This window comes from Dermacentor variabilis, chromosome 1 (genome assembly GCF_050947875.1).
Source record: "Dermacentor variabilis isolate Ectoservices chromosome 1, ASM5094787v1, whole genome shotgun sequence".
Taxonomy (NCBI): Eukaryota; Metazoa; Arthropoda; class Arachnida; order Ixodida; family Ixodidae; genus Dermacentor; species Dermacentor variabilis.
The window spans coordinates 211,449,064-211,475,331 of NC_134568.1; the positions used below are offsets into that span (position 1 = coordinate 211,449,064).

Genomic DNA, 26,268 nt, shown 5'->3' on the forward strand with positions numbered 1-26,268 from the left:
GCGTTGTGGAAAAAGCGCTTTTTACAGAAACTTAGGCTAATATTTGGCCGACACTAATGCCAAAAATTTATATTACGGCTAAAATATTGATGAAGAAGGCAAAAAATTTGGCGTAGTGCTAGAATAATAGTTGAAAATTCCGAAAATACCATTTTCAAAATAATGCATTTTTGTGCGATTTTTGAGTCTTTAAAATCCGTGTCCCCCCTTAAGAGCTTTGAATAATCGCACCCAGATGGCGCGGTGAAGTTTTGCACTTTGCAGCGCTCCATTGTTTTACGCTATACTAAAGCTCTATCGAATAGCATCCCGCAAAGTGTTATCATGCGAAACATACTATCGCAAGCATTTTATGCTATACTAGAATGCTTTAATAGTCCAGTCTGTCAAATTTTAGTTAATTCGGATCATACATCTTCCCGGTTAGTACTATATTAGGCAGTTCTCAAGTACAGCTGAGTCGGCCAAATTAGTTTTTTTGTGCGACTCAAACATGCATTTACCCAGCCAGTACGTTTTTCCAGATTTTTTTTTTTTTAAACGTGTGAACGAGGTTTTAGTACTGCATATAATTTGGGGCATGGGCAAACAAAAATGTGCTTTGCTATAATTGATATTGTGTCAAGCTTGCATTTTGATTTCATTACAGCAGGAGAAATCTCCACTGAAATAAAACATGAACCATTTTATATTTATTTCATTATATCCGCATTTATTATATAGAGAGGTTCGACTGCATTTAGTAGAAATAGCAACAGACTTGCCTTCTTTTGTAGGTTTTCCATTTGTTTCCCAAACGTCTTGGGAACAGCTCGTTGATGGTTGCAGAGGATGGCTACAGCCCTGTTTGCTCGATTGTAAGCCAGCATCTTTTCAGGCAGAGACATGTCAGCTAGAAGGAAAAACAAGTTTGCTATTGGCATCTTCTGAGAACAGTTCAATGGTCACAAATTAAGGAGAAATCCAAACAAGACAGAAGTTCACAGGAAGATGGGAGGCTTGAAGCAATGAGCAGAGGCTGGACAAGGAATGTAGCAAGCTCCAACGACATTCTTTGCCCAACCAGTGCTCATTAAAATTAGGAGGGTGGAAGACTTGAGTGCACTATTTTGCTAACACTGCAGCCGATAAAGGCACGCTGAGTTCCATTTGCTGACGCAACTGCCTTTGAATTTGCTGTCACCAATTCCGGCACTTGCAGCTCGCTTTTCATATTCCTTTTAATTCTTTAGACATCTCAGATTCCAGGAGCCTTCGAAAGCAGCTTTCTGCATCGTATTTACGAAAGCTGTGCCTTTGTTTACATCAACATCTGCAGCCACAGGTGGCTGTTAGCTTAAAATATTGTGGAAATGGCACATCACTGATAGGAAATAATCTCAAAATATAGCAAAACATACATATGTGGGTATATGAGCCGCACTGTTCCGCCTTTAGACAAATCAATGCGAGCGCACAAGTAACTGAACTAGATACATAAATTACGGGTTGTTACTGCTTCTTGCTTTTCTACTTCATCCTACCTACAGTTCCCACATTTCATAATGTATAAGTAGGGAAAACTATACTCGCATAAGCATACCCCCCCCCCCCCCCCCATTTATAGGCCGTACAGTTCTCTCGCAAAAACATGGATGACATCGCTGACAGTAGTTAACCGAGCAAGGCACTTGTTTATGCTGCTGTATTGTACACACCATCTCTTGTTTCCCGTTTGATGTAGAGATAGATAGCGCATCTCTGGAAATGAAATTTTTCAGCATAACAACACGTACTGACCCACTTATCTACGTAGCAAATTTTACTGGAAGGCTTCGGGAATAATGACATACAGATCTTGGCACAGCGCTGTGTCACCACTTCGTACGCTTACAAGAGAATTGAAGAGTAGTTGATTTCAAATCACCAAGGTCATAACTGAACTTTAAGGTAGTTTCCTTCGTCCTAACTGCTTACTTTTCAGCTCACGTCTGCCGGTAGCCAGTGCATAAACGCCCAACAAATGGCAATGGCAAGGTAATTATACTTTTAGCATTTACATGGATTTCTCACACTGATGTTTGCAGTGTTATCTCATATAGAATTGGGTTAGAACAACATTCTTGCTAATTTGCACTCTTTATTAGTTCCCCATCATTTTTGTACATAGTTATATAGTTTGGTAAATAGCCCACCTCTAAGCAAATTATGCAATAAAGCTGAATTTCTACGATTTCTGTTATTTATTCTGCGAGAAAACTGGATGTATATTTAAAATAGCACATTGAAATACATAAACTCAGCAAGTTTCATCAAAATCGATTCAGAATTAAAGAAAAACGTTTTCAAATGCAGGGTCCCCCCCTTAATAGTATCCTAAAATAAGTAAGCCATTAAATCAAACTCAACGTTAAGTTCTTCAAAAGTGGAAAATGAATGAGCTAAGTAGTCAATGATGGCAGCATCATCAGCCTGGGCAAAATCATTAAATGTGGAGTAAATAAAGCTTCTTTCAGGGACGTTTAAATGAACAGAAACATACACTGCTTAATGATCCGATATACCCTCGATAATTTCACACATGTAGCCAGTTTCAGACAAATGCTCACTGAGGAAAACCAAATCTGACATGCCTTGAGTTTTGCTATAGACTATTTGCTTTAGATTGCAAGATAAGGATAAGTTTACTAGTTTTGTAGATATGGAAGGTTCAGGACCAGAAACTGAGGGATGACCACCAAATTCCTGGCACGTTGAAATCACCAAGTATTACAAATCGCAGGAACAGAGGCCCTGTTCATGAATGAAAGAGCTTAAAACGTGCAATTGACCAAGTGACGACCCAGGAGGACGGTAAACAGTAATTATGTATTGAGTCTTTTCCCAAGTACCCTTTGCATTATACACATCCTATGTCAGTGGGGCTTTTAATAACAGAAAAGTGAAGGTCAGAGCGAATAGCAAACAACACATACACGCAACGCGACTCATAATGCGCGTAAACCGCGGCTGATTATGCGTGTCACATTTTTGCGCCCCCAAGACATATTTCTGCCTACAGTAGTTACCGATGCACCGAAAGGCTTCCCCGACGACCTTATATGAACGAACATGGCGTAAATTTCACAAAGTACGATCTAAAACATCTCGAAATCGTTCCGCAGCACGCGGCAGCAATACTTTCAAGCAGCGCCACGCCGATCGCCCAAGCCAGAGAGGAGGAAAGGCTCTCCGCGCGCCCTATCCTCCTCGCCAGATGAAACGGTCTATAAAGCTTTTCTGTTTAAGGACGGATCATCTGAAGCAAGAAAGGAACATTTCTTTTCCGCATGAGAAAACAGCCCCACCCTACTCTCAATTTGTTCATTTACCACAACAAAAAATTCACTTTTAGTCTGCACTTAAAGTGAACTCTTGGCACAGCCAGTGCACAAATTATTTGAAATTCTGCCTAAATGTAGCAAAGCTTTGTCCACATGGCAGAATAACTACACTGCACACTACATGTTGAAAAAAACCTGCCCATTAAAGGGACACTAAAGGTTACCAGAAAGTCAAGTTAAAGTGATAAAGCAATGCTCTAGAACGTCTAAGGCATCAATATAATTGCGAACAGAGCTTCAGTAACCGAGAAATTGAGGTAAATGCATGACACGATTTGAGACCCCCCAGCGACATTCCGGTACTAGCCCGATGACGAAAGCACTCCTCATCATAATTTGTCACTAGTACTCAACTACTCGTATTAAAAAGATCATTTCATTAGATTATGCGACGGAAGAAAATGCTACTTGTCTACTTCTATTCGATTATAAGAAAAAATAACATTTTGACGTTACCCTTGAGTAGTATGGGTGATCGAAAGGTTTCGTTTTCACTCGACTCTGCGCGCTCGACTTTGCGCCACGCCGCTTTGGAGTTTCAGTTGTTTCTTTATCGCGTCGTGCTGCGTTGGTCCTGCTGGCTCGCGAAACTTGCATTTGGAACAAGCAGCAAGAATGACACGTCCATGTGATGTCGTGGGATGCGCGAACGGTTCACGGAACTTGGCCAAGGGCAGTTGAAGCGGCGAATCCAATGTTACTTATCACTGTGTGCCAACGAGTGAACCTCTCCGTTCGAAGTGGTTAAGTGCTGTACCTCTGCCACAGCGCACTGGCAAAGAGCCGAAAAATCATGTAGCGTGCTCGCCGCGCTTTCGTCCAGAGGATTAAGAGTTCAACGCCGACTTACTGAAGTCGCTTGAAGTTTCAAAGCAGGCCGTCATCGTAGTAGTACGCAACGACGCCGGCAGCGCGAGCCCTCAACAGCAGGTCACGTTCATCAGTGCTTAAATCGCTGATCGCGAGCTAATGTGTCGTTGTCAGGGTCGTCCATTGCAACGAGCGTCGAAGTTCGTGTCATAAAAAAAGAACCAGCTTATCGTCGTGCGCTTTCCCTTCCGTTAGCCACCATAGTTCCGCTTTCGCGCTGCTGTCGGCTCTGTCTTGGCTCTGTTTCTGGCCGCGCGTTTGCATTTTGTGCAGAAAAGCCGTAGCGCCGTCTGCGGGAGCTGTTTTACTCACCGACGGCGCAACGTCGCTATGAGACCATGACGTCAATACTCCTCGATCGGAGGGCGGGCGGTTTGAACTGTACTAGAGGTACGCGGACGCTTCAGAACGCATTTTCTCTTAAAATAAGTCTCTTCTTCGCATAAAACAAGCGTTTCGAGGTTTCTGGGATGGTATTTCAACAGTCCACGTTGACTTAATATTAACCTTTAGTGTCGCTTTAAATTACTAGTTGGATGCCCTTGTGGGTATTTCTAAAATTGACAAAAACAAGTCATTCATGTAACAATATATTGGCCACTAATGAAGTCTCTTGATATTGTAAGTGCCTAGGTGACATGGGCATACCTTCAGTTAGGAGCTCCAACTGTTCCTGAAGTGTCTTAGAAGCGTTGTAGGTACGGAAGACTTTGGCAGTCAAGCCTTCCATAAGCTCATTGAGATGCTTGTTCAGAATGCTTGTCTGCAAGGATGAATATATATATATACATAACTTAAACACGAAATTTGAACAGTGACATTACAACTTTCAATTTTATCAATTTTACAATTTACTTACATTGAGCCGATCAAAAAGGTCATCTTGGGGCTTTTTGTTCTCCATGAAGAGCTTTAAATTTTTGAAAACTCTCTTTTCCACCGGGACTGCATTCACATATCGAATTGAGTCCTTTCCAAGGAAGTCAAACTCCACCACAAACTCCTTGCCATCTTTCTCATCGTGCAGTGTGATGTGCTCAACACGCAAGGAGCAACAGCCCACAGTGTCAGCAGTCTCGCCTTCTTCCTTTTCATTGCCAGCTCTCAAAGCAAGCTAAAGGAGAAGGGAAGAGCAAAAGACCAGGGAAGTTATCACTAAAAGTAATGGCCCACTTGAACTTCTTAATGTTACTCCAAAATAAATTTAAAGAAACGCTGCTCCTTATAGTCATGAAAGTGAACACAATTCATTTTTAAGCAATCATTAATCATGATAAGACCAAGATTATTGCCTAACAAGTAGCTTTCCCACTGACCATTTGTATATCTTATAGTTCATTGAAAGTTCATAGACAGGCATTCAAGGGTTGATTTACACACAGCCAGGGGTTCTAAAACTGGGTTCTGCCAAAATGTTAAATGGGGAAAGACTGAAACCAGTTTTCCGCCATTCATTTCTACAATTTTTTGACACAAGGAAGAAACCTTACATTTTGTATTTGAGAAAGCCAACCCACTCCGCATCCACACTTCAGTCATCTTTGCAAAAGACCCCTGCAGCAGCAGCGCACGAGGCTTATCAGTGTGATTTTAGGGCCCGAAGTGCCCACACTGAGCCTTATGGTGCTCGTGAGGGCAGTTTGTAGCACATGAGAAAGAATCAATTGAAGTTTTGCAAGCCCAGGGCCAGTTCCCAAATTTAGCGACGTGTTGTAACAAACAAGCAGGGTGTATTCCGGCGTGATTGCCGGCATAGGCATGGTGCAGTTTCAAGACAGGCTGGTTTGCTGTCACAGTGCACTGGTTTCTAACTTATCTAGAATACAAATGCATGACGAGCATTTCAATGCGCACGAAGAGCACCACTGCATGCAGGCCACTGTAGCTGTGTGCCAGGTGACGTATGCTTAGTGTTTCAATCTGGATTTCGAAGACCATTCCGTAGTGCAAGCAACTTGCAACTAGCGTGGGCAAAAAATTAAACCTTTTGCACATCCTACACATTTGTGCCATTACACAGCTTACTGCACACATCGCTTAGAGTGGTACTCGTACATTGGTGCACACATATACCAACTCAAAACATTTTTTTCTCACTTTACGGGCACCCTAGAAAAATTGTGCTAAATTTTTTTCAAAATAAGTCCCCAAGAAGAATTGGAATCTGCAATAAAAAAAATCGACCCTGGGCGATCGCATATGGCGAAAAAAATCGACCCTCAAAGGGTTAAACATGTTCATCGCATGACATGATGGCCAACACGATGAGGGCATATATAATTATTTTCGCTTTTAAAACACACAAACCTCAATCCCACAAATTCTTTCAATGCAGTTTCAAACTGCAAGTACGACATTATGCTGGCTTAAAATGCACAATAGGAAACCTGAACCTGACTAATAAGCAGAGCGGAGCCACGTAGCAATTACTCTGGCCTCTAGAAAGCTTGAGGGCAAAGTCTTATCTACCCTCAGACGTATTTGACATATCTGGGATCTAGCTATCTTGCAAACACTTCCAGAAAAAAAAAAAAAAAGTCGATTTGACGACCTGTAGATGTATGAGAATGGCCTTAAATGATACCTCTCCATGACGAGAACATGCATCAATAGTAGGCAATTAAGAATATACAAGAAATGAGTATAATTAGTCGTAATTGGGATGGGATGCGACTACCTGTGCCACCAGCTAGTGCCATATAACACTGTACCATGTAACAGATGACGCAAGTGCTCAAGTTCAGGATGGACGAGAGCTGGGCTACACGAGTGTCAAACGTGCACAACCAGAGCGTGGCCATGCACAGACATAAAAAAAGGGGTGCACCGGCCTTGACACCACCCTAGCACATTGCAAAGGCTCAACAGACCAGCGTATCTTGCCATATCTTGTACCAGCCCCCCCATCCCCCCCCCCAAGCCAAGACGCCACCAAAGTTTGCGACGCCAGTCTTGCCTAAATGTGTGAATCATATTGTGGATGCCGCCGCAGCGTACAAGGTTCTGAGGAGCACTCTCAGCAACATCTTAAAGGATAAGGGTAAAATTAGCAGACAAATGACCTGGTGCCTGTGGTGCCCAATGTGTATGCACGGCTCTGTATATAAAATGTGGAGGCAGCCATGTACAAGTGCTTCATCCGAAAATGCTTCAGATGTGCTGGCTTCCGCGTGTCCGGTGATGACTGAAAAGTCTGAGTGCGACAAAGCCATTGTTAGGGTCGCCAAAGTTTGGAGAGAGCTGTCATAATTTCCGGAAGCCGTTGAAGATCAACAGTCAACGAGTTTGCACGTGCGGATGATGGTGTCGCAACCACGAGAAAGCCCGAAAACGAAGACTACACTGCGAACATTGTACCAAGCAAAAGTGAAAGCGGGCACAATAAGGAAAGCAACGATCCTTTATCCACATCATTTTAGGTGATTGGTGCACTCGCACCAATTACCTCAGGTGCCTCAGCTGCTGACTCTTTAGACAATGTGGAGAAGTGCATGTTGTCACAGCAGCAAAGTTGCCCAAACAGAATAATCAGGACTATTTCATGCGAAAATAAGCTAGTTTCATGAATAAAGTGATCTTATAAATGCTATTTGCTTTTATGACGTCCAATTCTTTAGCAGGCTTATATCGAATTATGCACTACATCTAATTGAGTTTTTTTTTTTTTTTTTTTTTTTGAAAATTCGATATAACCGGGTTTGACTCAATTGTGCCGTGGCAATGGCTATCAATCCCTGCACTAACTTGGGCATTTATGTTTACTAGATCTAGGCCTGGGAGTGTTAGCCTGCGGCACTCAGAGCCATGGTGGGCAAATGTGGAACGTCATTTGTTGCCCAATGGTGTCACGTGACACATTAACTTGGACATGTACAGAGGGGTCCGCTATTAAAGGGAGCACCCAAGTCTAGAGCATGTCCGGATTTTCCTCACGCAAGAGTACAATCGCCTAGATTTGCAGCAGATAACTTGTGGCTGTAGCTCCGACTCATTTCGACACACCGGCGCAGTACACTGACACTGCTTCCGCAGCGCTACTTGGAGCTTGGGTACCAGCAGAGAGAAAGCCGCACATTTGAGTGTTCCCTTAGATATATGCACTGTATGTATATGGCCAAAAAGCCCTTGTATGCTATCCAATGATATCAAAGCTGCTAGATTTGACACCCTCACTGTGAATAAATGAGAAGAAAGGAAACCAAGGGGCTCTATTTTTGTTAACCCTGACCATATAAGCCAACAGACAATAAAGCCGTGGAAAGCATCGAGGAAATTAACTCGGGTTGACATTGAACTGTAGAAAATGAAGGGAAAGTAGAAAATCAAAGGAAATGAAAGTGGACAAAAAGATAACTTGCTGCCACTGGGAGCCAAATCTAAAACCCCCCTTCTGCGTGCATTGCACTACCAATTGTGCTATGGCAACGGCTACAAATACTTGCACTAACTTGGGTATTTATGTTTACTGGATCTAGGCCTGTAAGTATTAGCCAGCACCACTCTGAGCTATATCCTTTTTTGCCCTATGGCGTCACATAACACATGAACTTAAGAGGGCACACATGCGGCTTAAAAACCCTCACATGCTACCTAATGACATCAAAGCAGTCAGATTTGAGACCCTCACTATGAACGAATGTGAGAAGGGAAACCTAAGAGCTCAATTTTCATATTAAGTAACATCAGTCGACTGTTGGAAATGGGCAGCTGGCCTATATTTTTTACAGCAGGGTGTATTTTGTGTTCCGCCCAGCTTTGCATACAGCCACAATCTGACCCCATTTCACAGATCGAAAAATGGCCAGAAAGTGGGGACATGACTTTTAACAAATGCACAAGCCCTGACAGCCCTACAATAATCGATGATGTACACACCTTGTCAATGAAGTAGAGTGCAACAGAACGCTGCCGGATGCGCATCTCTTTGGATTTCCAGTCACTCATGTAATTCTGCCTAATCTTGTCCACACAAGATTTCAGCTTACGGGCCATTTCATACTTCTGCATGTCCTTTTCACCCTTCAGCTTGGAGCTAGGGTTCAGCATAATGTACTTAGTTTGCCCGAGAATATTCTCAGTCCATGATGACAGCCACGACACATTGTTGTCGTGCCGTACTTCCTTCCACTTGTGCCCTGCAGGTGGGTCCGGAACATTCGCCTCCCTGTACAAATGGATAGACAACAGATTGCAGTGCCTCTTTACGGCAAAACCAAGTAGCATGTACAGAACTGTAATAAACGCTGCTAAATCAAACCACTCCAGCGACCAGACTACATGAATGCCACCTTTCCAACGAGAGGATGCACACAGATATGAAGAGAAGTGCGAACTACGTGACACTATGCTAGAGCTATTTCTGCAGAAATGCAAGTGTTCCAGAAAACAATTTTACTGCCTTATTTAGTGTATGTTGCTGGGACTGTTCTAGCAAAGTGTGGCTTTGAATGCGCCACAGCATCTTATACACTGTTTGCAGCTGAGAAAGGAGGTAGAAGCTTCACCACATAATGGCAGTCATCAATTTACGACAAATATATTCGTCCCCTCAATTGCAAGTTTCCTGCTCATTGGTATTTTATTTTTTTGTACTTCTATAGTTAAACCACCATGCAAGAAGAAAAACTGCAAGGGTTGGTTCACTAGAAGAAAACATGCATAAGCATGAACTTTTTAATGCTTGCCCACTGCACAAATAAGCATTTATACATGCAAAACATTCCATCCACATAATTGTATTCGTTGCTTCAGAAAGCTACTTGAAAGCCTTTCTGAAATGTAGTTATTTGAGCAGACTCCATGCTAAAACTGCAACCTAAAGGGAAGACCGCAATGGGATGGTTATGCTTTGCAGCACACAATATATGCCTCCATAATAAAACCTGCTAACTTGTTCTACAACACATTAGAACTTTTGACTTACTTTCCAATGTTAATTATCACATCTTCCGGCATGATACGACGTTTAAGCATGCCCATTTTTGGATGCTCTCCACGACCACGAAACAAACCGGGCGGTTCAATCTTGAAGTTGCCAATCTTCTGCTTGTGACCATCAATGATGCAGAACCCATACTCTTCAACCAGTTTTTCATTCTGCTGTTTGAGTACCTGTGAGTGAAAACGCAGTTAAGAGCATTGAAGAAAATTAATGTAATTAAATTGTGTGTAGCTATATGGGTTACCATTCCCTATGTGTCATAAATATTTGGCTTTGATTTGTTTTCAATTCTGTTTGTGCTATGACAATAGGCAAGCAACGGATATTAAACACAGCTCAATGCCAGCCTATTTTTTCAATAAATAGCACATATTACAGAAATACCTTTTGCACCCATCAGACTGAGAAACAGCAGATAGCTGAGGTACTAAGCTGCCAACCGATAACGGAGACTCAGAGGAGACTACCTAAATGTAAAAATATAATCGAAATTCCGAATTCAGATTCAGATTCAGATTCATCCGAAAATAACATTATTCCACAAGTGGCCAAAAAGCTTGTCAACTCTTGCTGTGTGTACATACAATTGCTTGCAACCTTGTCAGTCTGTACTCTGACCATTATCAATGATGTTGCTACAGATAGACGAAAGTACAGTCAATGTATACCCTGGCAACATAAAAAAAAAAAAAGGTGGACCGCACTCCGATAGCTGAACGATTGCAAGTTTCTTTACAATAATTGTTTCGCACTTCCCTCACTTAATCACTGCTATTGTTGGCACAGACATCAAGGGCGGCATTACATCATAATGGCAATCATAAGTCGCACAGCATCACATTACTATTTTACATATGAAGGAACAAATGCTGGACATGCAGAACTCGCGCGACAAACCATAAATGCAGCCGTTACAGCTTAGTGGCTTGGCTTGGCTTGTCCCATGGTTTTCGCACAGCCAATGACCACTGGATCGACTATACCTCACAGTAAGTTGCAGCATAGCCGAAGGTACGAGGTATACAAATGCAATATCTTTGTGCAGCGGAATATACAGTCGAACCTTGATATATCGAACAGCACGGTGACCACAAAAAAGTCTGTTATAGCCAGAATTCAATATAGAAAATCACATAAAAACGGGTCAAAAACTTCTGCAAATCAATCAACGAACCAAGGGCACAATCGGGGATCATTCGAAGTGCGCATTTGGTTGCCCAGGCCGCGCCGACTTCAGACGGCTGACGAAGTCAGTGCGGCCTAAGCCAATTGCATCCGGCAGAACCAAACGCACTTCAACAAAGATCCCCGATTGCGCCCCAATCGCGACGCAGTAGATACTCACTTGAAGTTTCACACAAAGAATTTATTTATTTGGCTGAAGGTACAGCAGCAGTGTAGCCTGCTTCTTATTGGCAGTCGCAGGCTTAAGGGGGGATGCAGCCCTCAAAAACCAGAAAGTGGAATTTTTGAAAAACAATATTTTTGGGTTGCATGTCTCATAAACTACCTGTTCTGTAATTATTAGCACCTAATTCAACCACACAGTAAAAAAAAAAAAAAAAAAATACTACTTTTGAGGCCACCGTGGCCCACAAAACACGCTCAAATGCCAAAATGAAACCAAACTTCACACGCGCGCCATTCCCGGCCCATGCGGCCTGCCTGCGCCACCTTGGTGTCATTTTGACCATGAATTCTTTGTCTCTGTTTTGCTGCCTTGCAAAATGGCATCGTCGGTGCCGTTGAGGCGTTATTGGTGTTTTCTCGCGATGCGATGCGGAGCACTGATTGGCCGGAGCAGCGTGTTCAAATCCCACGGGCTAAGGGGCACCTGCCATTGGCCACTGGGCGAGCAGCGGCGGCGGCAGCGGCTGCTTCCTTCAATGCCGCGCCCGCCACACTCTCATCGTTGTTGCCCCTTGCTCCGTCCACGAGAACAGACCTGCTTGCGAGCTGCTCATCGTCTTGCGCTACCTTTTAGATTATTTTCTCTGCTTTCTTTTTTTTTTCCCCTAGTTCTTTGCTGCACGCGATGCCGGCAACGAAGCACAAGACAGTGCAGATGTTCGGTGCACGGAAGCGCAATATGCGACTTGTATGAGCATTTTCCAGTGAGTGCCAACTGCATAGATGCTTGCAGCAGCAGAACTGTGCTGTCGGCTGTCGCCAGTCGAGAATCCAACAGATTGAGTGTGCCTGGAGCCGCAAGAGCTAATTATAAGCTCCGCAAGAGCTCTCTAATAAAAACACATCTGTTGAACTTTAAGGCCTGTTTTCTCGGAATGGATTTTTTTCGTTATAGTGCTGGGGAAGGCGATATCTCAAGAACCGCTCTTCAGATTTGTATGCAGTCTTTTTTTTTAAATTCTGTTCCTGAACGACTTTGCCAGAGTGTAACAAGCTTCTTTTTTTGAAAGCTGGTGCAGTTAATTTATAATAAGCAATTAATTTTTGATGAATGTGGTCATTACTGGCTACATCAAATTCAAAGTTGTGTTAAATTTTTTTCTGGGGGGGGGGGGAGGGGGGGATTAAAGAAAAAGGCTTTGTAGCCCCCTGGGATATCTATCAAGGGACCATCACAGTGAATTTCAGCTTCCTACGATGTCCTGGCATTTCTCCAGGCTCTTCCTCAGGCATATACATGAACCACTTAGTTAGACCTCAATAACTCTGGAACTAATAAACACATCTTCATGAAACTTTGCAGTTCCTCATAGTTCGATGGTGAGAATGTACCCTATAAGTTTCATTCGAATATCTTAAAAAATAAAAAAGTTCGGCCTCCAGGATAGCCTCCCCCCTTAAACACGGAGTCCTCAACATAGTCTAAACAAGCGATAGGCCAGTGCCTTCTATTACACCGCAGCAGCGGCACAGAAGGGCCAAAACTGCTACAGCCTCAGTTGAAGTCAGGAGCAGGGAAACATCAGCGCTTGCGGGGTCAACATCGGCAGCGTCATCGTTTGCTGCAATCTCCACATCCGTCAATCGAAGCATTTTGAAACACTGTCAATAATAAAGTATTAAGTGGCGTCTGCCCAGGCATCTACGAGTGAGCCCAGTGGGCGCATGCGACATCTTTGTGGATGCAAACCACCAGTCCTCGCGAGGCGCGGCAGGTGCGGCACCGAGGTGAAGTCAGTCCGGTGAATGCAATGCGTTGTTGACGTTGTCGAACTAGCCAAGCTGCCACGTGCGTAAGCCGCTACGTTCAAATGCCGCTCTCGGCGCGATTGATGTGTGCAGGTATAGTGCGCCGCAGTCAGGAATGCCCATTGCGCCACCGCTATCTTCGAGGGTGTTGTGGGAAAGCTCACCACCTCAACAGAGTGCACCTGGTCTGAGGTGGCGGAGTTCGATACAGTTGCCGACCGATTTTCCGGACTCCAAAAATTTGAACATGCCCGATTATTCGGTCAGCTTCGCGGCACCTCCACTCCCCCCATAGACCATAATGTATAACAACTGCCGAAAAGTTCGGACACGTTGCAACCTCTTGTCCGATTTTTCGGACACTCCTTGAGCCAACTCGATCGAGAGCATCATGCACCGACTATGACTGGCACATAGTTCGACTTGCTGAACGCCATTTTTGTTTTGAACAGAGCCTCCTTGCTGCCCCACGAAGTGGCGCTACTGGAAATCTCCGCTCATCATCATCGTTTCTGCCTGGTTCGATAGAGTGGCTCTACAGCAGTTCCAGTTTTAGCTTAGTAAGCCATGTCAAGACAATCCAGCAGCTGATTAGTTTCTTCGTGCACGACGCTGCGAGCAGGCTACGTTTTTCATTTGTGCGACTGGTGTCGGCACGGTGGTGTTTGCTTTGTGTGCTGTGTCGAGGTTTCGGTGATCCAACGCGGCGTGTGGAAACATTGCGTCAAGTGTCTAATGGCGCCGACAGTGCCCGCGCAGACTTCGCTGGGGAATGCCGGCAAGCGGGTGCCGGGAGGCCTAAGATTTGTCGCCTTCCGATGTGCTCCCTACTGACACGGAAAATGTTCTGCCGAGACCTGCGCAGTGGTTGCATTGCAATTCCGGACATCGTCTCATTTGACAGTTTCACAGGTGCTGACACTGCTGTACTGACATGCGCAGAACTCGACGACGGCAAGATCATTAGTCAGGTTTCTGCTGCACCGCCGGACGATGACTCCGAGTCGTAAGATGACGCACAATGTGCTACGCTGCCATCGCTGCCGTCGCATGCGGAGCGTGCACAAACAGTCACTGTGCTTTCAGCCACCTATAGTGACCGTACGACCCTCTCAGAGATTCAGGCTTATCTGACTGCGCGTAAACGGAACAGTGTGCAACGGCGCATTCACAATTTCTTCAAGCCTACTGCCGAGCCCGAATAAGCGCGTGGAAATAAAGGATTTCATTTATTTTTTTTTCTTAATCTGCTTTTTCGGACACTTGTTTATTCGGACATTTCCGCAGTCCCCGTGAGGTCCGAATAAACGTTCGGCGACTGTATATCCATTTTACGTCCGACCCCGTTCGAAATAAAAAATTAAAGATGCATGCGATTTTCCAAGCGATATAGAAAGTCTTCTATATACGTAATAATACGATATATCCGTGTTCGATATATTGAAGTTTGACTAGTTCCAGGTGTTACTGAACGATTATTGGGGAGAGTTTTATTTCTGCTACGTGCAGGACACATTACAGCGATATGTTGCATGTTACAGCCGAACCTCGCAACTGTAATAAGTGCAATGGCATCATTACTCTTGAACACATGCTTTGGCAGTGCCCCGCGGTCTTCACAGACTGTGACAAGGAAGAAGAATGGTGGCGGCAAATGCTACACGGCGAATCACTCTCTGACCAATTACGGGCAGTCCAGAAGGCCCGCGATGTGGCTGAAGGGCTCGGCCTGACAGTCACAACGTGGGAGCGGCCCGCGTCAACCTATGGTTGACCTTCAGGACCAAATAAAGTTCTTCATACCATACCATAGGCAATGTGTTGCAGAACAAAACTTTAAAGTCAAAATTCCATTAGCCTACTTTGGCAAGCTTGCTTCACGATATAAAACCGCATTGCCGACAGTACCAAGCACGCTGCATGCATCGATCAGCAGTGGCAGCACTGCCGTGAGCAGTATTCTCAGTCTATTACTTTCCGAGACACAATCAACTTTTGTGAGATTAGGCATAACTCGGCACAGCATCGGATGCAGAGCAACAGTGTTCCACACATGCAGCAGCATATCTACAGCGCATGCTGTTACCCACAGAAGCCAACGCGTCTGGCGCCGAGCATGAAAGTGATCTTATCTCGTATACCCAAAGGCTGCCGATTGAAATTACAGCTTGTTCACACATCTACATCCAGTGCTGAATCCACACGCGATGTCTATCGGGTAGCACCAAAACCAGCGTTCCTGAAGCAAGGAATGCCTATTCCCGGATGATCGCTCAATCACAGCCCGATGCATAGCACTCCATGCTGCGACTACCATCTCAAGTGCCATAAACAATTCCACATCGGTGGGACAGAGATTTCCTTGTTCTTGCTGCATTTTCCTTGCCGAGGTGCACATTACGCACTGCATTAGGTATGCAAAAACTGTCGTCACATGTCGGTAGCAACATTCCGCCGCTTCTAACAGGCGATCAACAAACAAGCGGGCGGCCATGACGTGTTTCCAGCGCGATCGCTTCCGGCGCTTAGTTGTTTTTTATAAACAAAAATGGCGGTGCCCAGCAAGTATAATGTGGCGGTATTTTATGCAATTTTAGTGGAAAGCAATTGCATTTGAGCACCTTTTGAAGCTTGCTAACTTTGCGTGAGTAGGTAATAGCGGGGTTACGTTTCGGCGAATTTCGCTGTGCAGGATTGTAGTACAGCGACGTTTTATTGTCGAGAAGTACGAAATGCATTGAATCCTATGGGTGTTCGCCGGGGATACGAAAATGTTTCGTTGTCACAAGAATTTCATAGTCGGAGGATTTCATTATCCCTGGTTTCGACTGTTTACTCTTTTTGCATGCACATCGTATGCTGCAAATTACTGTAGTGGTTACAGTCAGTAACCGTAATAGCTACCCTAACCATGATTACGTAATTACATAGCAGTTCCCATACAGGCCGGCCGCTTTGATTCGAATTCATGCTTGTTATTTGCTCCCTGCCCTGACAGCAAGAAATAAATGGTGAAACCTTTCATTGCTTATGTCATCTCACGCTCAGAAAAAAGCATTAGGTATGTTTTGTCATTATTGTTATCAGTTGCTTGTATTGACTGCGCTAGGATTAGAGGCATAGTGGTCAGATGTCCAGTTAGCAGATTTCACCACAGCATTGGTACCGGTGACGAGTTGATGCAGAACACTATTACCGCATTCACTCGAACCTAAAGCGTACCTTTTTTCCGATAAAACTGGTCCAAAAATTGCATGAGAGTTAGAATCGAGTACAACCCTAAATCCGCGCTACCATATCGCCATTGGCATGCAACTTTTTGCAGACTTTTCATTATCCCCAAATCTCACCTCCTATTACATGTGGGTTTTAATGGTAAGCCAATCTGATAGCCAAGTTCCTTTATCGCACTAGAGACATCACCTGTTTCTCCTCCTTGGTCATAGCCTTGCGTTCTTCCGACTTTTGCTTATAGTAAATGTCAATTTCCTTGAAATTGCACTTCTTGAGGTCTTTGATGAGCTCAGCCTCCTTAGAAGTCATGCACTTCCGCCAGTCATGGAAGAAATTCTTGTTGAAAGCATCCTTGGATGTGTACTCGTGGTCAAGCATTCTACCATAAAAGCCAGCTACTTCCTCAGCCTCGGAGCTTAGCTTGACTGGTACACCTGCAACAGTTTGAGGACAAAACTTTGAGAATTACTTGGATTCGTTGGAACGAGCAAGTAAATCTTTCACAAGCACTGCTTAACATTTGTTATAATTTTTTTACTCCATGTATACACAAATCAATGGGCTATTTATGTCCACTGCAGAACAAACGCCCCACACAGCAATCTCTAATTACCTCTGTCTTGCGCTAGCTAACTCCAGAGGGTTCATTCAGGTTTCAGACAAAATTCAAGGGTATGCAAGGACTTTTCAAGGCCCCACCAAAACTTTTTCACCGGTGCAGAGTGGCATCCCATGTAGCAATTTTCTCCACGTTTCTAAAGCCTTCTAGACAGCTTTACTGCACTACAGATACAAAAATTGTATTGGAACTGTCCACCCTTGATCCCTTCAAGTTCCTAACAAGACGCTAAGAAAGCAGCGTAAACAAGGGAGGGAAACCAGCAACAAATGCCAGTTTCGTTCGGTCTCACCCACTGTAGAGCGATTCTTTGAGAGATCAAACATGCATATCTGCTTGATATTTTTGTTTTGTCTAGTTTGTTATTTGTCATGTAAGAATATTCAAACTGCATTGAACCGAAAATTTCCTTCCTGAAACGTGTTCGCAGCAAGCCAGAAAAATATTTGAAGGTGGAGGCACGAGCGTCCTCCTATTGCTTACCACAATATTTTTTTTTATTTCAGAGCTGAATTAAATCCAAACTAAAAATGCTGTGTTGAAAAACATTTCTGCTCATTTTAATACGTCCTCAAGCATTTGTTGCAAATTATCACCAACGTTTCTGAACAGGACAATGTCATCTGCAAGCCGCCAGTTCTCGAAATATTTTCCATCGATTCTCACTCCTAATCTACAGTCTAATAGCTTGAATACTTTTTCTGAGAATTCAGGGAATAGCATTAAGAGTGCCTCCTTGCTGTATTTTTCCATTTTTCTTGTGGAAAATTAAGATGGCTGTGGAGTCTTTACAGTTATTTGCAAAGGTACTGAGATATGCTTCCAGTACTCCTTGACAACGTAGTGCCCCCATGACTGCTGGTATCTCTGCTGAATCAAACACCCATACTGTTGTATTTATTAATGCACTTGTAACATGAACAATAAGTTGCTGGTGACTGATGGTAAACCTTGACTGCAGATGTCAAAAGGTTGCTAGTGGCACTTACAGTAGCATCGCCACAACAGCAAACAAGGGCCTCTGCTTGCACTTAGATACAGACACAGTATTGTATTGTATTGTATTGGGTTTTATGGTGCATAAGCAACTCAGACTATCATGCGCCAAGCACATGGTATAATTTATTTCAAAAATTGGGTATCCTCAGCGAAAGTCCTTGTCCGGATAAGGACTCTGAGGATCTCAACAAATAAAATGGAGACCTCAGCCTTCTTCTCAGGACTGAGAAAATGGGTGAGGTGCATCATAAGACGTGTGAAAAAACTGGGTAAGAATTTTTAGAATTAGTAGTTTTGTGATATATCTTGTTTAGGAACGCTGCGTCTTTCAAAAAACTAAAAACAGATGAAGTTCCTACATATGGGTTATCTCCTAAAAGTAGACTCGGATGGAAGGGAATGCGTTCATTGTAAAATACAGTAAAATATTTTTGCCTTAGCCGTTCGAGTTGTGTGCACGAGAATAAAATGTGATTTACAGTGAGTTCATCTCCACATTTCTCACATAAGGGTTTGTCTTGTTTTGTCAGTAGAAAGTTATGTGTTAGGTGTGTGTGTCCGATGCGCAGGCGGCATAAAATTACTTCTATAAAACGTTCCTGATGCCTGCATGATCTCCATTCTCCCAGAATAGGTTTTACTAAATGTAGTTTGTTATTTTCTTCGCTATTCCATGTACACTGCCATTTTTCTTTAAGCTTATTTTTTTACTACTTCATGCAATCGGCATAGGGTATACTTACAGTACTGACATCCTTATGGCAGGCTTGAGCAGCGCACGCGTCAGCTCTCTCGCCTCTAATTCCATGATGGCTTGGTATCCAACAGAGCTTAATTTCGTGTCCTTGTATTTGAGCAGTTATTATGTTATGGATTATATTTCCTATTAAAGGTTCCCTTACGTTTCTGGCTTTCAGTGCTGTGATTGCACTCAGCGAGTCCGTGTAGATAATGATGTTTCGAATGTTCATCTCGACTATTTTTGATACCGCCACCGAAATGGCATAACATTCGGCTGAGAAAATTGACGCGCACTGAGGCAACCTGACTACCTTTTCCCATTTATCTTGCACTACAACACTTCCGACGTAAAGTGATGTTTTAGAACCGTCTGTATAAAATGCTGTGTATTCTTCGTACTTTTTGGCTAGCGCCGAAAATTCTTGTATTATATGTTCACGTGGAGTTTGCTTTTTATGAAATTGAGACACAGTAAACAATCCTCTTGTTTCTTCAAACCATGAAGGGGCCCTTTAACCCTGTCAGGGTCCATGACAAATATACAGCGCCGCGAGTAAGTCCAAACGATGCCGTATATTTACAGCGCCGTCTGTACGTTTAAAAAGCACACCGATTTCCTAACTTTTTCTTTCCTGGCATGTGCCGACTCTATGTGGGAATACAGGGAATACTTTTCTCGCACCTCTTTCTCTCGGTTTACGTTGCATGGTTTGTTTGCTCAGGCGCGTCTACTAGCGCTCGCACATTGGCGCGCAAGTGGGCGCACGGTGCTTAGTTCCGGTTTTGTTCTGCAGGCGGTTTCGGTTTCTTGCGCTCGCAAAACTGATGGCTATCTCATTACTAATTGCTCAAAGGGTGACGGCCTGCTACTCACTTGTTCATTGTTCAGGGGGAACACATATGAAGGATGCCGCCGTACATGCGTTTCCTTTTTTGGAGACTCGCGAAAACTCATTTCTTCTGGTTGGCGATAAGATGAAGAATTAGCAGGAGTTTGTCACATGTTTTGCTTTTCTGACAGGCGGACAACCACATAGTTTTCTTGAGTGTGCTTACCTACGCAGTTCGATTACGCTACGAACGTGAATATTAGTGTAAGAGGAGGAACATTTAAGACTTGCGAAATACTTTTGTGGTGCGCAATTTTCTAAGCCTTTGAACTAAGTGTATAACAATGCATCAATTTTTAAAAATTCTTATAAGTTTATTTCCTATTTTTATTGTTGTTATTTATGAATAAACACCAACTATATACAAACTCAAAATATGTTTTTCTCACTTTACGGTCACCCTAGAAAAAATATGGTAATTTTTTTTTTTAATAGGTCCCTCTCGAGAACTGTAATCTGCAATTAAAAAAACGACCCTGGGTGGTTGCATATGGCAATAAAAAAAACCTGAAAAGGTTAAATCTTATGGCAAAATTGAAAGTTCACCTAGGAGTGTGCATCCGTTGCCATAACTTGGAAGTTAACGACTAACACTGCTGTGTATTGTATGATACAACTGTATCTCGATACAATGAAATCAAATCTGCAGCTAAACACTTAATTGTAGGGGTGTGCAAATAGTAGTTTGACACAGAATCAAACTAAATAAAACAATTGTCTAATAGCTTGAAAATAATGTATAGCCATTTCAACATAGATATTAAACAATTTCCACATCCTTGTATTCACAACATTAGAAAGTTTGTTCTCACACTGCATATTATATAATATGCTTTACTAAAAGCACAATGGGACAATTAGGAATAACTAAGCAGTTTCTTTTTAGCAAACGCTGGGCTCTTTGGAGTATACACAGTCGTGCATTATCGTACAAAGCTTAAGTGACAGATTTAAGGATCAAATTGAATACGATATTCAATTCATTAAAAATTTTAAAGTTTTGTATGTTCACACATCCCCACTTCATTGCAAATTTTATTTAAGTGGGCTTTTTGTGTTATAGCTGTGTAAATATATACCTGCCAACCTGCAAACATTAAAATTCATAAAATCCCGCAGTCACGACACACAGAGAGCGGGGGAGGAGCTTGCTCTGACCATATGCCTTTTGAGTGATACATACATACTTTATTAAAAATCACTTACTTTGGACACAGAACACAAGCAGCAGCTAACTTGGAACAGCAGAGACTGATGAGGAATATTGTTTTTTAACTACAGCGACCTTTTAGTGACTTTGCTGTTGCTAATTTCACCTGCTTTAGGAACTTGTCTGATTTGCTTGAAGCAAGTACCCCTGGCGTCCTTTCAATATCAGAAGACTTCCAGCAGAAAGTTAAAAAAATAGAGTGAAACATTTTTGTAAACTTTATATTTAGGAAAACTTGATGCAACCTTCCTAAAATCATAAAAGAAGCCCACATTCGTGAACTTATAAATATTCGGGGGTTTTGGTAGGTATGCAAATAACTTTAAATTAGGAGCACCCTGGCCACAGTTCATGTTGCGTACTTGCTTGATGCGGTTTAGCCAGAAGCTCGAATGACCCTTAAGGGGTGAACATGACTTTTTAGTCTCGCAAGGCATACATGAATGAACAAATACGAAAAAGCACTGCCATTACGCATTAAAATTTTGCTATGTAAAACCAGCGCGTGCAACTCACATTAAAAAAAAGCATACCCCTTGTACTGTTTACCAGGTCATTAGAGCCTGATCGCCACCATTAGCCACAACACCACTAGACTTCAATCTTGCTGCCAGCACAAATGGTTTTATGTCTGGTGGCATGAACAAGCGAATACTGGAGCATATATGCTAGTGGCATTCGGCTGTCACATGATCCCCTCACTATCCTCTAAATGAGTCATAATTGCAGTCATCACACCATCACCATACAGCAGTTTACCTTAACTTCAATCTCAACTTATCCCAAACAGATTTCGCTTTTTCGGGAAAGCATTGCTTACCATCATAGTAGAAGCGCACATTGTCTGGCAGAGGCTCATATGGTGGTGCAAACACTGGTCCCTTGTGTTCTAGTGTGTGCCATTTCTTTCCATCATTTTGCTTCTCCTCTTCCCACCTGCATCAGCATCAAACACAGCTTAGCAATGCCCCCACATTTAAATGGCCTTTTCCCCTCACCACACTGTTTTTAACAATGACTTCAGTCACAAACTAGCATATTTACTTTTGTAAGGCCCTCATTTCTTCCCCCGGAATTCTCACTAGGTGCAGGCCTAGGCTGGCTTATAGCCCCTCTATGAAGCCTAAAACTGCACAAAGACTGCCAAGCAAAACACCACAACCACTTGCGGCTGACTATGAGCACATTTAGCCTCAGACCGATTTCTCCGACGGGAACAATGCTGCAAAAAATGTCCGAATAATCGGGTAGTCTGCAAAAAGTAGATTGCAATGGTAAAATTATTTTGTATATTAGAGTGCCAGCACAGTAGAAAAGTAATTCACAGTCGTTTGTTGCGTTGTGCTCCATTAAAATAGTCAGATTTCGTGATGGCCAAGCCCATTGGCGTTTTTCGTGTTAAACCATCACGCAGTCCAATGTGCGGGGTTGTTGCACAATGCAGATACTGCTAACAACTCAATTCTTCTCACTGTCAATTTAAGCTGTGCTGAACAAAACCAGTTAGGAGCTTTATTGGCTTTATGCCTGCACTTTAGCATAGTTTCATTCAGTAAGCATTCACATAAATTTGGTAGGCAGTTGAGGTAGTTACCGGCTGATTGCATGCGGACCCTAACTTCGCTTTAAGCACTTGGTCAACTAGCTCAGTGGTTCAACTGCCAATGTTCAATGTAATATTTTTTTATAAATACTTGCCTCTTGCCACACTCGCTGGCTAAGCCTAACGAGTGTGTGACCGAAGTGGCCAAAGTGGCCAAAGCTGCGGTTTGGTTTTGGTGTTGAGTGCAGGATACCGTGATGATATTGCCACCCTCGGCAGGACAACTAGCGCCATCTAGTAGCGGCTTGCGGAAATTGACCAGCATGCAAGTACGCGCATTACAATTAGCTCAACTTTTTGGAGCACAGCACTTACATACCTGCCAACCTGGCGAGATAAAAAATGGGGAGACCTTTTATTTGCGCCAAAGGGGGGGGGGGGTGCATTTACTGTTTCAACTTCCGGTGGAACCGGGGGCAGTGTTCGGCGAGTCCTTTTGTAGGGACCTTGCAGTAGCAGACTGCTCACTTCAAAAATTTGTCGGAGTAGCTTTGCTCAAAACATGGTCCAGACTGACAGCCCTTTACTAGTAGCAGGTGTTGGAAGGTTGTGTTGAACATCGATGAGCATAATTCAGTCCTCGTTTTTCGTGCCATGCTAAAATACTCTCACACACTGCGTAGCTATGTGGTATCACGATTAAATCCAGCATCACCTTAGCAACTGGGTGAAACATGTTTTCCATCAGTGTATTTCATTTTTCCCACCATAGACCACTGCACATCCCACCTTTCTTCATTCAGAATGTCCTGTTCAGAATGTCCTGTAGGTCTGTAGAGTGGCAAACTCAGCTTCGAGAGCATCTAAAGCATCTTCAGGAGATTCATTGGAATCTCGGGGCAGCAGCTGAGGGAAACTCTGAATAAAGAAACGCAGACTAGAAAGCGATGCCTGTGAAATAAATTTCAAGTTGCCCACCTCCACATTCTTCAGAGTTGCGTCCACATCCATAATGCTTCGTCTTGTCACATTTCGGAAACATTTTTCGTAGAAGAGGCCCAACATTGTCGCTGAGACTAAAGGCGTAAATATAGTACGACGTAACGCGCTTGCTCACGCACGCTACGTTACGTTGGCGAAAACAACTCCTTCTATAGTCCGACTCACTGCAGCGCAGACGTAACCGGCGGCAGCCAGCGCGCCCTGACGGGCTCGGCGCGAATTTGGCTCCTGCTCCATTCGCGCGCCGGCGCCACCGACCGCGTCGACCCACAATGCATTGCGAGCGAAGAAAAAGGCGCCAACACAACTCCGCAGACGGCTTTTGCGGACGGCGCGCGACTTGGCAAACATTCTGCGCATGCTCCAAAGATAGCAGCCAACTGCGCGCGCGTTGAAGTATAGAGGGGATGGGCATCTCGGCTGGCGCAGCGAAACCAACATAGCGTGACTGATCGCGAACGACGCTCGCCCGCATGCCGATAACGTCGGACTATAAACGGGCCTTAAGGGGTAGGCTGTATTCGGCGAGGAATCCCGTAAACAGGTATGACACTGTCGTCGCAGTTGTTCCGGAGAAAGTTCACTATGTTGTCTTGCTGCTCAGCGGTGTGAACATAGCTCTGATGTTCCATAGAAACTTGCAGTTTAAAGTCGCCTTTGCCTCTGTGAGGCACGCTGACGTCGCATCCACACATTGTACAAAATGCAATATGTTCTCGTTTTCTTGATGTCATAAAGCACGGAAATTCAGAAGTGTAAGATCGGAAAAACTTCTGCAAATACCTTTTCTTGAGCTTTGATAGCGCCATGGCATCAAGCACACGAGGTTTCTAACTTTACATGGTGCACCGCACACACGGCCTAGCCAACACTAATCATACACACAAACAGCAGTAACAATGCACCATGGAGGAAGGCATGCACGAAATGCAAGAGCTACATTGGCTCGGGCTTTGGTCGGCTTACTAGGCACCGTAGTCGGCTGCTTAGTCGATGATACCGATGGCGCTAGTGCAGCTGTTGTTGGTGATGCTGACGATTACGACGTGGCTGCAGATTGCGCAGTGCCGGTTTCACAAATTATGGCGCGAACAGAGACAACTTTTCGGGAGATATAAGACAGTGATCGTACAATCGGAAAGTTCAGCAAAATATCGGGAGTCTCCTGGGCGAATCGGAAGGGTTGGCAGGTATGCACCATATGCCCGTTTCTGCAGCGAGTGTTTGAGTCGGTTTAAAGGGACACTAAAGGTTACCAGAAACTCAAGTTAAAGTGGTAGAGCAATGTTCTAGAACGTCTAAGGCGTCAATATAATCGCGAACAGAGCTTTAGTAACCGAGAAATTGAGGTAAATGCATGACACGATTTGAGACCCCCCCAGCGACATTCCGGTACTAGCCCGATGACGAAAGGTCTCCTCATAATTTGTGTTACTAATACTCAACTACTCGTATTAAAAATATCATTTCATTCGATTATAAGCCGGAAAAAATGCTACTTGTCTACGTCTATTCGATTCTAGGAAAAAATAACATTTTGACGTTACCCTTCAGTAATATGGGTGTTCGAAAGGTTTCGTTTTTGCTCGACTCTGCGCCGCGCACGCTTTGGAGTTTCAGTAGTTTCGTTATCGCGTCGTGCTGTGAGGGTTCTGCTCGCGAAACTTTCATTTGGAACAAGCAGCGAGAATGCCACGTCCATGTGATGTCGTGGGAAGCCCTCGTTGCTTTCCCGCTCCGGAGAGCCGGTGTCGAGGCCGCCGTCGTAGTATGCAACGACGCCGGCAGTGCGAGCCCTCAGAAGCAGGTCGCGCTCGTCGGTGCTCAAATCGCTGAAGTTGAGCCCACCATCGCGAGCCAATCTGTCGGTGTCAGGGTCCATTGCGACGAGCGTCGAAGTTAGCGTCATAGAATGAAGTACCAGCTTATGGGCGTCTTGCGCTGGAGTGTGAGGTATAGTAGCGGCGCCTGGTGGCGGTGCGGGAAACGACATCTGGGTCGTGCCAGCTTGGGTCGTATTGAGCCCTGGCTGTGGCGAAGCACGTTTCTAGGCAGAGTTTTGCGTCGATTCGCACATTTTTATGCCCTGTTGCGAGTGCGAAAAGGCTCGTCGCTTCTCATAGACCACGCCGACCACGCTGCGAGCTCGCTGCAGCCTATAGTTTAACGAAAACGGACTCTCCGTGTGCCGTGGGACGTAACGTGGGACGTAATTCGTTTCTCCTTCCGCTAGCCACCATACTCCCGCTTTCGCTCTGCTGTCGGCTCTGTCTTGGCTCTGTTTCTGGCCGCGCGTTCGCGTTTTGCGCAGAAAAGCCGTAGCGCCGTCTGCGGACGCCGTTCTACTCACCGATGGCGCAACGTCACTATGAGACCATGATGTCAGTTCTCCTCGATCGGAGGGCGGGCGATTTGAACTGCGCTAGAGGTACGCGGACGCTTCAGAACGCATTTTCTCTTAAAATAAGTCTCTCCTTGGCACGAAACAAGCGTTTCGAGGTTTCTGGGATGGTATTTCAACAGTCCACGTTGACTTAATAGTAACCTTTAGTGTCCCTTTAACCGAGTGAACGAGCACAGCGAAGGATGAAAGAGCAAACGCAGAGCGCAGCGTGGGATGAAAGACGCAAGGGGGAAAGCTGAGGAGGAGGGTGCAGCGGAACCATGAGCCAGAAAGCAGAGGAAAAGGGTATGGTGA

The 26,268-nt window shown here is 44.2% G+C and overlaps 1 protein-coding gene across 1 annotated transcript in view; it reads right to left on the minus strand.

Annotated features, from left to right (window-relative positions):
- The window catches only part of LOC142592215 (DNA topoisomerase I, mitochondrial-like), an 83,082-nt gene that overhangs the window by 13,792 nt on the left and 43,022 nt on the right, over positions 1 to 26,268 (minus strand). Inside the window, exons 9-15 of the mRNA XM_075703989.1 lie at positions 21,846 to 21,961; positions 16,756 to 17,000; positions 10,156 to 10,343; positions 9,108 to 9,396; positions 5,092 to 5,346; positions 4,881 to 4,995; positions 765 to 892 (exon numbers count right to left, since the gene is read on the minus strand). Coding sequence (XP_075560104.1) covers positions 765 to 892; positions 4,881 to 4,995; positions 5,092 to 5,346; positions 9,108 to 9,396; positions 10,156 to 10,343; positions 16,756 to 17,000; positions 21,846 to 21,961 — 1,336 coding nt within the window. The remainder of the gene's footprint in view (positions 1 to 764; positions 893 to 4,880; positions 4,996 to 5,091; positions 5,347 to 9,107; positions 9,397 to 10,155; positions 10,344 to 16,755; positions 17,001 to 21,845; positions 21,962 to 26,268) is intronic.